Raw genomic sequence first — 14,432 nt, 5'->3', positions numbered from 1 at the left:
CATGTAATTTGTCCAATGGTATATTGGTCAAAACATTAAGCTGTTTGATTGCGAAGATGGAATTTGGGTCGAAAGAAAATGAATTCCAAGGAATTGAATTATTTAAAAATTGTTTTATTGGGAATTGTAAATTATTGTGTTTGATTGGTATAATTTTCACGTGGAAAATGTTGAAGTAAAAGTGTTTTTCGGTGTTCGTTTGGCTTTATTTTACATGAAAATTGTTAATTTAAGGGATATCCACTTCTACCATTGTTCCTAGAATTTGTTACCATTGCCAACCAAAAAAAAAAAGGAAAAAAAAGATCAAAAAATCATCTATATTTTGATGTTCGTTTGGTTGTTTTACATGAAAATTGTCAATTTTAGGAATATCCTCTTTTACAATTGTTCCTATAATTTGTTCCCATTGCCAAAAATTTAAAAAAAAAAAAACAAAAAGCAAAAAAAAAAAAAAAAAAAGGGGGAAAATCAAAAACCACCTACCCCGTCAATCAAACAGGCTAAAAGTGGAAGTTGGAATTCGAATTTCAAGTTCCATGGAAAATCTCGTGCAATCAAACGGGGCCTAATAACCCTTTTTTCCCTCTTTGCACGAGAGAAGAAGAATGGATCGTGCGAGTCAACTAAATTAATGCTTACTAAACTTACCCTCTGGCCTCTGCATTCTCAAAGTAAAATTCGGACCGGATGTTGTACATAATCTCTAATTTAATAGGTGAAATGATGAGGTTTTGTTGGTCAAATATCGAATTTTGTAGATATTTGCTGAGTTAACATGTTAAATATCGAGTTTGCTATGCAAACGTCGAGCGTGCTAAGCTAATATAGAGTTTATTGTGTAAATCTTGATTTTGTTGTGGATTGTGCGGAAGTTAGCTCGAATAACTTCTGTACACAAATCTTCACATGGTAAATAATAAACAATTGAAGACATAATTAATTTTAAAGGGTTGTGCTGTGCGTATACAATAGTGTACACACGCTTACACTTCCCTCACATGGAGGGAGGTCCACATGTAATAAAATATTCGTGACCCCCCTCCATGTGAGAGGGGTGTAAAGCTGTGTGTACACCATCAGGTGTACACACAACATTATCCAATTTTAATGTCTAACCCAAATAATGAAGGCAATTGGAGTTGTTGATTTAAAAAATAAAAAATAAAAAAATGACTAACTCAAGATTTCCCATTCAAACTCGATATTTGACTAACTACTCGTTAAATGTTTACAAATTTCGATATTGGCCTAACGAAAACTCGCTATTTCACCCATCAAACTAGATTTTATTACAAAATTCAATTCGAAATTCCCTTCTAGGATGCAAATAAACGTAGATTTTTTATGCAGATAATGTGGAATAAATTTTAAAGAGCATTTAAATAATTCATTGTTATTTTCTGGTGTAGAAAGAAGATTTGGTATAATTTTACATATATAAATCTGAATATATTTTTTTTGCACACATATATACGCTGATATAAACCTATAATTTATATGCAGATAGTATTACCATATAAGATTAAGTAGGATTAAATGGAAAAAGATGGTTAGTTAGTGTCTTAACCAAGTGTCATTAAGCAAATCATACCAGTAGACTACATGCGAACATTTGACATAGAAAATAAACGGGATGAGACGGCACGAATAATTTGTGCAAAGAATGATCGATACGTGAGTTCAAGTATCTACAATGAAACGATAACGATTTGCACAATAATAATTTTGTGCCCATTACTCTATTCTAAAAACCGAAAGTGATGAAGACATCTCACCTTTTGACCTTGCCATCTAATTTCCTCTTTTAAAAATTGACGACTTCTACAAAAGAAGCAAACTCAAACATGCTCTAAACCTTCGAGTATTATGCAAACTTAACTCGATTCTTGAACGAATCAAAGCCCGATTTTTATATAAGCAAAGACGAGTCTCTCTCTTTCTCACACGCACATTATAATAATATATATAAACCCATTGATTCTCCCATTACGCTTAATTCCTTCCTCATTTATCGCCGGATTCGATTTCCGATCATCCTCTCCTCGATTGCCCAATCTCTCTTCTATATCGCTTTCTCTCTGACTCACTCAGTGTGTGGATTGTGGAGTTACTTGAGTATATTGGTATAAGACTCTCTTGCATCGCTTGCTGATTTCAGGTTTAGTTATTGCTTTCCTTCAATTTTGATCTTGGTGTTTTTGATAAATATGTTACTTGAATTTGTTGCTTCAATTATAATTGATGATCATATGTTATCTAACTGGTTCCTCCTAGATCCCTGTGTTTGTTCGTATCAACAGTCTTGTCTTAAATATCTAAATTAGTTTTCCGTCCTTCTCGTGTTTGTCCGTTTATGAGTATTATATTGTTTCGATCTACAACATTGTGGACGAATGAATGCATCTTGTGTTGGAATCGTTACACAGTCATTGTATTTTAAAGGTATAAAGAGTTTAAATGCCTGGTTACAAGTATTAATTATTTATCCGCTTTGGCGATCAAGTATAGTTCCTATTTGCCCATCTCCCGAGGTAGAGAAACCATGGAGGATGAAACTGTTGCATAGACTTGATGAAATGGTTCCTATTTTCCGATCTCCTGATCTAGAGAGATCAGGGAGGATGAAACCTTTGCATTGACTCGATGAAGACTGAAATGGGAAATGGTATTAGGGTCACACCTGCAACTCTTTGTCAAACACATTGTTTGGCTTCTACTCAGATATTTTGACAACAAAAGACATTGAAGACATGTTGGCAACAATATATACGGTACAGGATGCAATGAGAAATAAATTCATTGCCAAAAATTTTTTATGTCAATATTGGTTGATGGTAGAAATGATGCCGAGCAATTTAATGAAATTTAGCAAAATGCTGATCAGTTTATTACATGTCTTATAAATCAGGATAGAATCTATAATTGTGTATGCTATTATAGATGCACTTCCTCGGTTATGGAAATTCTTTAAGAATGATCCTAAGCATAAAAAAGAAAAAAGATAACTCTTGCTAACTTGAGAGCTATTCAAAAACTGAAAAGGATGATAGAAAGATAACTCTTGACAACTATAATGATGGCTCCAAAGTTTGATGGGGAAGGAAGTAGCTACAATGACATGGCAGATGAAGAAGCAAAATGCAAAGACAAGGTTGTGGATATGCTTTCTGAAGTTAACCTCCTTCAAGTGACCTGTCTCAGTGTACTGATTTTGGTATGACCAGGCATGTTTCTAGAAACAAGTCTATTATTTGATTATACACCCAAGGAACTAGGTAGTGTCATGTACATGGATATGAACAATTGTTGCAGTCAAAGGGGATGAAAATGATTTTGGTTAATTATTTTACTTATATTGATGATTATTGTAGGTTTTATTATGTTTGTCTTTTCAGTTCAAACTATGATGCTTTGAACAAATTTTGAAGCGTGCAAGTTGAATTATGTATCACAACATGGTAAGAACTACTAGAGCCGGTGAATATCACGATCTTGTATTTTGTGACAACTGTGCAATTAATCGTGAATTTATTTTACTTTATATTTTGCAAAGAAATGATGCCGCTGAAATAAAAAGTAGATAATACTGATTCAGCTGAAATAGATAATGCTCAAGATAGCATCATACTATACCGCTCTCTTTGCATAAACAACAATTCAAAAATTTATCGCTGTGACTGTACAACTGTTAGTACACCTTTTGATATATCACTGCGTCGGTGTCCAATGAGTATGATATTAGTGGCTGGTGTTATTGGATGTTTATAGCTTGTATTACAACTAATATTACATCAACAGTTGAAAAACTTAGTAAATTTACTAGTAGCTTAGTAGTCTGGCTAGTGCTATTGGATAGCTTGTATTAGACCTAATATTACATTAGAAGTAAAAAACTTAGTAAATATAATAGTAGTGTTAGTAGTCTACATTTGGTCTTGTATACAAGATTTTGAAATATCTTTAAACACTGCCATAATTTTCAGCCAGTGGTCCTTGAGTCATGAACTGTTGATTTATGCTTGATCAAAGCACCCCAACCGTCTTTGTCATTTCACATCCTTGATTTCAGAATTTTCTGTTTACACTTTTATCATAATTATGCTAATTGTGTAGCAAGTAGTCTGAAAACCCCGGAAGCATGGAAAAGATGCAGAATTGCAGTCGGTAAAATGGTTGTATTCTAATAATTTTCTTGCACTTTTTGGACTGAAATCAAAGTGCTGTGGCTAGGTCAAATAAGCGTTTGCTGAAAGGTTTAAGCTCCAGTAGAAATCTTTCTAAATTTGTTAACTTTTTGGAAATTGTTGCTCCGTTGAATATGAATTTTGTACGATTTTCCAAATATTCAGATGGAATTACTCTGAATATTGACTCAGAAATACAGTTTCTTTCTAGCTCATTAAATCCTTTTTCATGCTATGCATTACGCATCAAAGGGAGCTTTCTCTTTCTTACAGGAAAAGGAATCCTGTTATACGGAGAGGAGATACTTTGAGGAAAACAAACATGAGCTGTTTTGGTTGTTGTGAAGAAGATGACATTGGTAAACATGCTGATGGTGGAGGCCATTATATGATGAAAAATTCAGTTGGTAAATCTGAAAACCCCATATTTAGGCATTCACATGAAGGGCACCAAGTCATGACAATCAATTTTCTCTGCATTAGCTTAAATTAGTTTGTTTGTATTGCTCTTGCTATTAGAATGAATGCTCTAACTTTGCCTCTACGTTAATCTGCTATGTATCTGGTTTATTTGCCTAGTTTGCATGATGTAATATATATTTTTCTTCCTTTACATGCGTTTGTTATTGTTGTCCTGTTGGGCCCTCAACCCCTTCCTTTTTCTATTTAGAAAGAAAAGCACATGGATAAATCGATATTATACGGGTTGAATAATTGTAGTGCTACTATTCACCTAGAGTATCTTGCCTGTTCCTTCTGTACACCTCCTCTCCACAATATTCTAATGTTGCGTAGTTGTGATGTAGCAACAAAGAGTCTAAAAAATTATAGATAACAGGATGAATATTCACGCCGATAGTATCAATGCTACTTTTATGATAGAATAATTAACTAGGACTTAGAAAATCAGACCGATTTTCAATATTGTTTGAGAATTGGTTAATTTATTTACATATGTTTTCTGGGGACAAAGTGCCTGGGTGGGTTAAACATTACAGTCCTTCTAAACATTGTTTATCATTCTGGTCTACATTGATAAACTTAGAAGTATTGAATTTTGGTTTTACTTAATGTTTAGAATGATTTAATTCTCCAATCAAGTCAAGCATTCAGCTAAGACAGGTGGATTTATTCATTGTTTATAGGTGTCTGATTTAATCGACACCTTGAAATATGTGCATTCACTACTACTTTGCGATCTTTCTGACTTTTCTATTCTTGTTTTTTCTTTCCTGTTTCACGCTACATGATTCATATTATTTTTATCTTTAGTGACTAGACCAAGTTTAAACTAAGTTAGAGTTCTTCCTCCAGGAAATGAAGGACATTATCATACAACAGATGCTGCACTGAAATCTCAAGCTGTTAATGTCCAGCCTATTGCAGTTCCGTCAATTCCCGGGGATGAATTGAAAGAAATTACAGATAACTTTGGCTCTGATTCTTTAATTGGGGAAGGCTCATATGGACGGGTATATTATGGAATCCTTAAGAATGGAAGGGCTGCTGCAATAAAGAAGTTGGATGCAAGCAAGCAACCAGATGACGAATTCTTAGCCCAGGTTTCATTTGAATATTATAACTTACTCAGTCCTATGAGGAATCAGGCATTCAGCATTAAGAGCCTATTTGTCTCCCATTATAGGAGAAATTGTAGAGTTTTGAACAATATTTTTTTTGGAGAATGTGTGGTTAAAATTTAAAGAAACTTTATTGGTTTGTGTGTAGAATATTTTATTGTGTGAATTTATGATGGAAAAATTCAATTCGAAATTCCCTTCTAGGATGCAAATAAACGTAGATTTTTTATGCAGATAATGTGGAATAAATTTTAAAGAGCATTTAAATAATTCATTGTTATTTTCTGGTGTAGAAAGAAGATTTGGTATAATTTTACATATATAAATCTGAATATATTTTTTTTGCACACATATATACGCTGATATAAACCTATAATTTATATGCAGATAGTATTACCATATAAGATTAAGTAGGATTAAATGGAAAAAGATGGTTAGTTAGTGTCTTAACCAAGTGTCATTAAGCAAATCATACCAGTAGACTACATGCGAACATTTGACATAGAAAATAAACGGGATGAGACGGCACGAATAATTTGTGCAAAGAATGATCGATACGTGAGTTCAAGTATCAACAATGAAACGATAACAACGATTTGCACAATAATAATTTTGTGCCCATTACTCTATTCTAAAAACCGAAAGTGATGAAGACATCTCACCTTTTGACCTTGCCATCTAATTTCCTCTTTTAAAAATTGACGACTTCTACAAAAGAAGCAAACTCAAACATGCTCTAAACCTTCGAGTATTATGCAAAGTTAACTCGATTCTTGAACGAATCAAAGCCCGATTTTTATATAAGCAAAGACGAGTCTCTCTCTTTCTCACACGCACATTATAATAATATATATAAACCCATTGATTCTCCCATTACGCTTAATTCCTTCCTCATTTATCGCCGGATTCGATTTCCGATCATCCTCTCCTCGATTGCCCAATCTCTCTTCTATATCGCTTTCTCTCTGACTCACTCAGTGTGTGGATTGTGGAGTTACTTGAGTATATTGGTATAAGACTCTCTTGCATCGCTTGCTGATTTCAGGTTTAGTTATTGCTTTCCTTCAATTTTGATCTTGGTGTTTTTGATAAATATGTTACTTGAATTTGTTGCTTCAATTATAATTGATGATCATATGTTATCTAACTGGTTCCTCCTAGATCCCTGTGTTTGTTCGTATCAACAGTCTTGTCTTAAATATCTAAATTAGTTTTCCGTCCTTCTCGTGTTTGTCCGTTTATGAGTATTATATTGTTTCGATCTACAACATTGTGGACGAATGAATGCATCTTGTGTTGGAATCGTTACACAGTCATTGTATTTTAAAGGTATAAAGAGTTTAAATGCCTGGTTACAAGTATTAATTATTTATCCGCTTTGGCGATCAAGTATAGTTCCTATTTGCCCATCTCCCGAGGTAGAGAAACCATGGAGGATGAAACTGTTGCATAGACTTGATGAAATGGTTCCTATTTTCCGATCTCCTGATCTAGAGAGATCAGGGAGGATGAAACCTTTGCATTGACTCGATGAAGACTGAAATGGGAAATGGTATTAGGGTCACACCTGCAACTCTTTGTCAAACACATTGTTTGGCTTCTACTCAGATATTTTGACAACAAAAGACATTGAAGACATGTTGGCAACAATATATACGGTACAGGATGCAATGAGAAATAAATTCATTGCCAAAAATTTTTTATGTCAATATTGGTTGATGGTAGAAATGATGCCGAGCAATTTAATGAAATTTAGCAAAATGCTGATCAGTTTATTACATGTCTTATAAATCAGGATAGAATCTATAATTGTGTATGCTATTATAGATGCACTTCCTCGGTTATGGAAATTCTTTAAGAATGATCCTAAGCATAAAAAAGAAAAAAGATAACTCTTGCTAACTTGAGAGCTATTCAAAAACTGAAAAGGATGATAGAAAGATAACTCTTGACAACTATAATGATGGCTCCAAAGTTTGATGGGGAAGGAAGTAGCTACAATGACATGGCAGATGAAGAAGCAAAATGCAAAGACAAGGTTGTGGATATGCTTTCTGAAGTTAACCTCCTTCAAGTGACCTGTCTCAGTGTACTGATTTTGGTATGACCAGGCATGTTTCTAGAAACAAGTCTATTATTTGATTATACACCCAAGGAACTAGGTAGTGTCATGTACATGGATTATGAACAATTGTTGCAGTCAAAGGGGATGAAAATGATTTTGGTTAATTATTTTACTTATATTGATGATTATTGTAGGTTTTATTATGTTTGTCTTTTCAGTTCAAACTATGATGCTTTGAACAAATTTTGAAGCGTGCAAGTTGAATTATGTATCACAACATGGTAAGAACTACTAGAGCCGGTGAATATCACGATCTTGTATTTTGTGACAACTGTGCAATTAATCGTGAATTTATTTTACTTTATATTTTGCAAAGAAATGATGCCGCTGAAATAAAAAGTAGATAATACTGATTCAGCTGAAATAGATAATGCTCAAGATAGCATCATACTATACCGCTCTCTTTGCATAAACAACAATTCAAAAATTTATCGCTGTGACTGTACAACTGTTAGTACACCTTTTGATATATCACTGCGTCGGTGTCCAATGAGTATGATATTAGTGGCTGGTGTTATTGGATGTTTATAGCTTGTATTACAACTAATATTACATCAACAGTTGAAAAACTTAGTAAATTTACTAGTAGCTTAGTAGTCTGGCTAGTGCTATTGGATAGCTTGTATTAGACCTAATATTACATTAGAAGTAAAAAACTTAGTAAATATAATAGTAGTGTTAGTAGTCTACATTTGGTCTTGTATACAAGATTTTGAAATATCTTTAAACACTGCCATAATTTTCAGCCAGTGGTCCTTGAGTCATGAACTGTTGATTTATGCTTGATCAAAGCACCCCAACCGTCTTTGTCATTTCACATCCTTGATTTCAGAATTTTCTGTTTACACTTTTATCATAATTATGCTAATTGTGTAGCAAGTAGTCTGAAAACCCCGGAAGCATGGAAAAGATGCAGAATTGCAGTCGGTAAAATGGTTGTATTCTAATAATTTTCTTGCACTTTTTGGACTGAAATCAAAGTGCTGTGGCTAGGTCAAATAAGCGTTTGCTGAAAGGTTTAAGCTCCAGTAGAAATCTTTCTAAATTCGTTAACTTTTTGGAAATTGTTGCTCCGTTGAATATGAATTTTGTACGATTTTCCAAATATTCAGATGGAATTACTCTGAATATTGACTCAGAAATACAGTTTCTTTCTAGCTCATTAAATCCTTTTTCATGCTATGCATTACGCATCAAAGGGAGCTTTCTCTTTCTTACAGGAAAAGGAATCCTGTTATACGGAGAGGAGATACTTTGAGGAAAACAAACATGAGCTGTTTTGGTTGTTGTGAAGAAGATGACATTGGTAAACATGCTGATGGTGGAGGCCATTATATGATGAAAAATTCAGTTGGTAAATCTGAAAACCCCATATTTAGGCATTCACATGAAGGGCACCAAGTCATGACAATCAATTTTCTCTGCATTAGCTTAAATTAGTTTGTTTGTATTGCTCTTGCTATTAGAATGAATGCTCTAACTTTGCCTCTACGTTAATCTGCTATGTATCTGGTTTATTTGCCTAGTTTGCATGATGTAATATATATTTTTCTTCCTTTACATGCGTTTGTTATTGTTGTCCTGTTGGGCCCTCAACCCCTTCCTTTTTCTATTTAGAAAGAAAAGCACATGGATAAATCGATATTATACGGGTTGAATAATTGTAGTGCTACTATTCACCTAGAGTATCTTGCCTGTTCCTTCTGTACACCTCCTCTCCACAATATTCTAATGTTGCGTAGTTGTGATGTAGCAACAAAGAGTCTAAAAAATTATAGATAACAGGATGAATATTCACGCCGATAGTATCAATGCTACTTTTATGATAGAATAATTAACTAGGACTTAGAAAATCAGACCGATTTTCAATATTGTTTGAGAGTTGGTTAATTTATTTACATATGTTTTCTGGGGACAAAGTGCCTGGTTGGGTTAAACATTACAGTCCTTCTAAACATTGTTTATCATTCTGGTCTACATTGATAAACTTAGAAGTATTGAATTTTGGTTTTACTTAATGTTTAGAATGATTTAATTCTCCAATCAAGTCAAGCATTCAGCTAAGACAGGTGGATTTATTCATTGTTTATAGGTGTCTGATTTAATCGACACCTTGAAATATGTGCATTCACTACTACTTTGCGATCTTTCTGACTTTTCTATTCTTGTTTTTTCTTTCCTGTTTCACGCTACATGATTCATATTATTTTTATCTTTAGTGACTAGACCAAGTTTAAACTAAGTTAGAGTTCTTCCTCCAGGAAATGAAGGACATTATCATACAACAGATGCTGCACTGAAATCTCAAGCTGTTAATGTCCAGCCTATTGCAGTTCCGTCAATTCCCGGGGATGAATTGAAAGAAATTACAGATAACTTTGGCTCTGATTCTTTAATTGGGGAAGGCTCATATGGACGGGTATATTATGGAATCCTTAAGAATGGAAGGGCTGCTGCAATAAAGAAGTTGGATGCAAGCAAGCAACCAGATGACGAATTCTTAGCCCAGGTTTCATTTGAATATTATAACTTACTCAGTCCTATGAGGAATCAGGCATTCAGCATTAAGAGCCTATTTGTCTCCCATTATAGGAGAAATTGTAGAGTTTTGAACAATATTTTTTTTGGAGAATGTGTGGTTAAAATTTAAAGAAACTTTATTGGTTTGTGTGTAGAATATTTTATTGTGTGAATTTATGATGGAAAATATTACTGTAGCAAACAATTTAATTTGTTAAATGATGACAAACAAGGGCTAAGTATATCCAACAAATTGTTTTTGAACTTGCAGGTTTCTATGGTTTCAAGGCTAAAACATGAAAATTTTGTTGAGTTACTTGGTTATTGTGTTGATGGCAATCAGCGTGTTCTTGTGTACGAATTTGCATCGAATGGTTCTCTTCACGATATTCTTCATGGTATATCACCACCTCCTGCTCCAATATACTTTCTTTTCCTTGTCAACCCCCCCCCCCCCCCTAATATTTTTTTTTTCTTCGCCCCCCCCCCCCCCCCCCCCCCCAAAGCGATAATCTTGGAGTCCAAATAGGATGAATCTGAAAGACTGAAACAACATTACATGCAGATGTGGGACATCAAATTTAAAAACTTACATGACTGCAGTTTCATTTGAATGATAGTTGGATCAAGCTATAATTATAACTGACTGCTTAAGAGGTAGATTGAGATAGGCCTTTGTTGACATTTTGGTGATTATACGGCTCCCAAATCTTTTGATATTTTTATCATTACACAACTTCTCAGTAGCCATTCCCTTGCCTTTATACTAATTGGAATGCCTGAGTTTTTGTTTGGTCTGACCTTTTATCATTAACTGTTCCGTGTTCTGATTCATACTAGCAACTTGAGTTGAAATTTCAATTTTCAATCTTTACTTGTCATCATTCAGGAAGGAAAGGTGTTAAAGGAGCACAACCTGGTCCAGTTCTTTCATGGACACAGCGTGTAAAGATTGCAGTTGGTGCTGCTAAGGGACTTGAATATTTGCATGAAAAATCAAATCCTCACATCATCCACCGTGATGTTAAGTCCAGCAATGTGTTAATCTTTGATAATGATGATGCTAAAATTGCTGACTTTGATTTGTCAAATCAAGCTCCTGATATGGCAGCACGTCTTCACTCAACTCGTGTTCTTGGAACGTTTGGTTATCATGCTCCTGAGTAAGATATTTTTGCAACGCTATATACATTTTCTCTCCTCTCTCCCCTTTTGAAATATTAAGAGGAAATTATTTTATATACTTAAACAATGCTCTCAATCTTTTATTTAACATATTACGCCTTTGTTTGGTGGGAATTAAAATCTAGATTTTAATTTATATCAAAGTCAATAATTAATAACGATATATTTCGTGGGGCCCACAATTTTTCAACTATACATTTCATCAACTTTTATTAAAATTTGCTAAAAATCTAATTTTAATCACCACCAAGTAAGAACTGTATTTTTATATGTCTAATGGTTAATCAATTCAAATATGTTATGAATAATTTAAGAAGTGATGAATAGTTTATTAAATGCAATCATAATAAGTAAGAATAGAGCCAACCCCACTTTTATTTTAAAAACTTGAAATAGAGCCTCTCTTGGAGCTTATTTTTAGGTATCGACTCTCTAAAATAAAGAGAATCTTGTATTTAAAGATTGAATTTAAGAGTAAAAAATAGATAACATAGAATGGTTCATATTTAGAGAATCTCTTGAAGATGTTTTTATATACATTTTTCCCTTCTCTCCGTTTTGGAACTCAAAAGTCAAGTTCATAGATCATATTACTTAAATTGAGTTGATTGGCTCACTATATTATGGTTATTGAAGCTTGAATAAACCATTGGATTCTAATGTTAATCTGTTTCCTAGTCTTTCTAACAACCCAGATAGTTGACTGAGATTTTGATAAATCTTAAGAGTAAGTTATGAAATTTTTATTTATCGTGAATTCTATTTTATGAAACTTTTTCTCCAGTCATCAGAACAATGTATTCTTATTTGCATGAATCCTGGTGTTCATTTGGACGTCATTTTTTGTATTGGCTCTAAAACATTATTATGGTGTTTTGTTATTTACTGGTGAATTTTGGTACCTTGTTTGGCAGATATGCAATGACTGGACAGCTGAATTCAAAGAGTGATGTATACAGCTTTGGTGTTGTCCTTCTAGAGCTTCTTACTGGACGTAAGCCCGTTGATCATACATTACCTCGTGGGCAGCAAAGTCTAGTTACATGGGTAATCAGTTTCTCCCAGTTTTCCCTTCTAACATATGTGGTTTATTTCACATCTTATATTCTATAATTAAAGAATCTAATTCTTCTGAGCTTTAGTTATTCAAATTTTCTGCCACATAATTTAGGCTACGCCAAAGCTGAGCGAAGACAAGGTCAGGCAATGTGTCGATGGAAGACTGGGAGGTGAATACCCTCCTAAGGCTGTTGCTAAGGTGATTATCAAGTTTCCAACTGAAAGGAAATTATTTATATCATTTTGTTAAAGAAGAATGATACTGATCTGATAGAAAGAGATTACGTGGTGTTTATCTGCTATATTCCCTTTTCCTTGCTCATTCTCAGTATTTTAATGCAGATGGCTGCTGTTGCTGCGTTGTGTGTACAATATGAAGCTGATTTCCGGCCAAACATGAGCATAGTAGTCAAAGCCCTCCAGCCACTTTTAAATGCTCGGCCAGGACCGGCTGGTGAAACTGGCCAGACATGAGAGTTGCAGCCAAGCTACTGATTGTGCTGCTCGGGCAGGATGAGTTGGTAAATAGAAGCATATGATAATCTCTCTCTCTCTATGTCCAAATTAATCAGTAATTTTATTAGATTGAAGTGCATTAAAACGCTTCAGTCAATTTTAATCGATTGTTCGTAATGTATACCATGATTGTGTGGATCAAGAACCAAGATGTCTGTGGGAAATGACAGTCATATGATTTCTTTGTGAGGGAATATCTGATGAGTTTAAAAGTAAAGTTTCGACCAAGTAGATATGGATATTGATGGGCATTTCCCAGCCCGAAGCGTAGAATCCAACAGGGAGATTTTTATAAATGGCATACTACTATTCATTTTTGGTAAAATGTCTATAATACCCTTAATGAAAGGATTTGTCATATTTTGCACAGGATATCCTTAATTTATTAGGATAGTTCTAAATTCCTCAATTTCTCTCATTTCGAGTTTTAATATATAATTCCATCCTTTGATCTAATAAATTAGCATAATCTGTAATATAATTGTCATGTAATTTACTAAGATTATCATATTCCTTAAATGAAATATCCATAATCTCTAGTTGAGCAAAAATATTTCTTATTTTTTTCAATAATTTTTCTAAAGAATCCAACAGGGAGATTTTTATAAATGGCATACTACTATTCATTTTTGGTAAGATGTCTATAATACCCTTAATGAAAGGATTTGTCATATTTTGCACAGAATATCCTTAATTTATTAGGATAGTTCTAAATTCCTCAATTTCTCTCATTTCGAGTTTTAATATATAATTCCATCCTTTAATCTAATAAATTAGCATAATCTGTAATATAATTGTCATGTAATTTACTAAGATTATCATATTCCTTAGATGAAATATCCATAATCTCTAGTTGAGCAAAAATATTTCTTATTTTTTTCAATAATTTTTCTAACAGATTATCTAATCCTTTAAATGTATAACCTGACATTATTCAGATAATTCTTTGCAAGCTTTATGAATAATAATAACATGTTATATAAGGTTTTTGCAAACATGAAAAGTAATAATCCCTACGATTCTTTCAAAATATTAGAAGAATTCTTTCTAAATTTAACAAAGACAATAATTTTACCTTACTTTTGATCTTAAATCTGTATTTTTAGAACCGAGTGACCTTCAGGCTCTGAATCTGCAAACTGCTCCCTCAAACGGTCTCTTGCCTCAATGAGAATTCTGCTATTTCAGCTTCTGCCATCACTGTATCTTTTCTTAGAATTACGAGTAAAGATCTTAAGTAAAGAAAATTCTTTCTTTGCT

The 14,432-nt window shown here is 33.5% G+C and overlaps 2 protein-coding genes across 6 annotated transcripts; both read left to right on the top strand.

Annotated features, from left to right (window-relative positions):
• The first annotated feature begins 1,896 nt into the window (after positions 1–1,896).
• Positions 1,897–5,909, top strand: LOC111405707 (pto-interacting protein 1-like). Of its 3 annotated transcripts, XM_023034712.1 has the most exons (4): positions 1,897–2,161; positions 3,399–3,461; positions 4,461–4,594; positions 5,502–5,909. In XM_023034712.1, the coding sequence occupies exons 3-4, from the start codon at positions 4,510–4,512 to the stop codon at positions 5,888–5,890; spliced, it is 474 nt and encodes a 157-aa protein (XP_022890480.1). In that variant the 5' UTR covers positions 1,897–2,161; positions 3,399–3,461; positions 4,461–4,509; the 3' UTR covers positions 5,891–5,909. The 3 variants fall into 3 exon arrangements, with proteins under 3 accessions (XP_022890480.1, XP_022890481.1, XP_022890479.1); XM_023034713.1 differs by lacking the exon at positions 3,399–3,461 and having other exon boundaries at positions 1,897–2,126; XM_023034711.1 differs by lacking the exon at positions 3,399–3,461.
• Positions 5,910–6,534: 625 nt separating this feature from the next.
• LOC111405706 (pto-interacting protein 1-like) lies at positions 6,535–13,389 on the top strand. 3 transcript variants are annotated; one of them, XM_023034709.1, is made up of 9 exons: positions 6,535–6,812; positions 8,051–8,113; positions 9,113–9,246; positions 10,154–10,401; positions 10,684–10,810; positions 11,302–11,575; positions 12,512–12,644; positions 12,769–12,855; positions 12,999–13,389. In XM_023034709.1, exons 3-9 carry the CDS (start codon positions 9,162–9,164, stop codon positions 13,128–13,130), a joined length of 1,086 nt encoding a protein of 361 aa, XP_022890477.1. In that variant the 5' UTR covers positions 6,535–6,812; positions 8,051–8,113; positions 9,113–9,161; the 3' UTR covers positions 13,131–13,389. The 3 variants fall into 3 exon arrangements, with proteins under 3 accessions (XP_022890477.1, XP_022890478.1, XP_022890476.1); XM_023034710.1 differs by lacking the exon at positions 8,051–8,113 and having other exon boundaries at positions 6,535–6,777; XM_023034708.1 differs by lacking the exon at positions 8,051–8,113 and having other exon boundaries at positions 6,536–6,812.
• Positions 13,390–14,432: the final 1,043 nt, after the last annotated feature.

Source organism: Olea europaea, chromosome 12, assembly GCF_002742605.1.
Source record: "Olea europaea var. sylvestris chromosome 12, O_europaea_v1, whole genome shotgun sequence".
NCBI lineage: Eukaryota > Viridiplantae > Streptophyta > Magnoliopsida > Lamiales > Oleaceae > Olea > Olea europaea.
The sequence above is the reverse complement of the archived record's forward strand: the minus strand, read 5'-3'. Positions and strand labels throughout refer to the sequence as shown.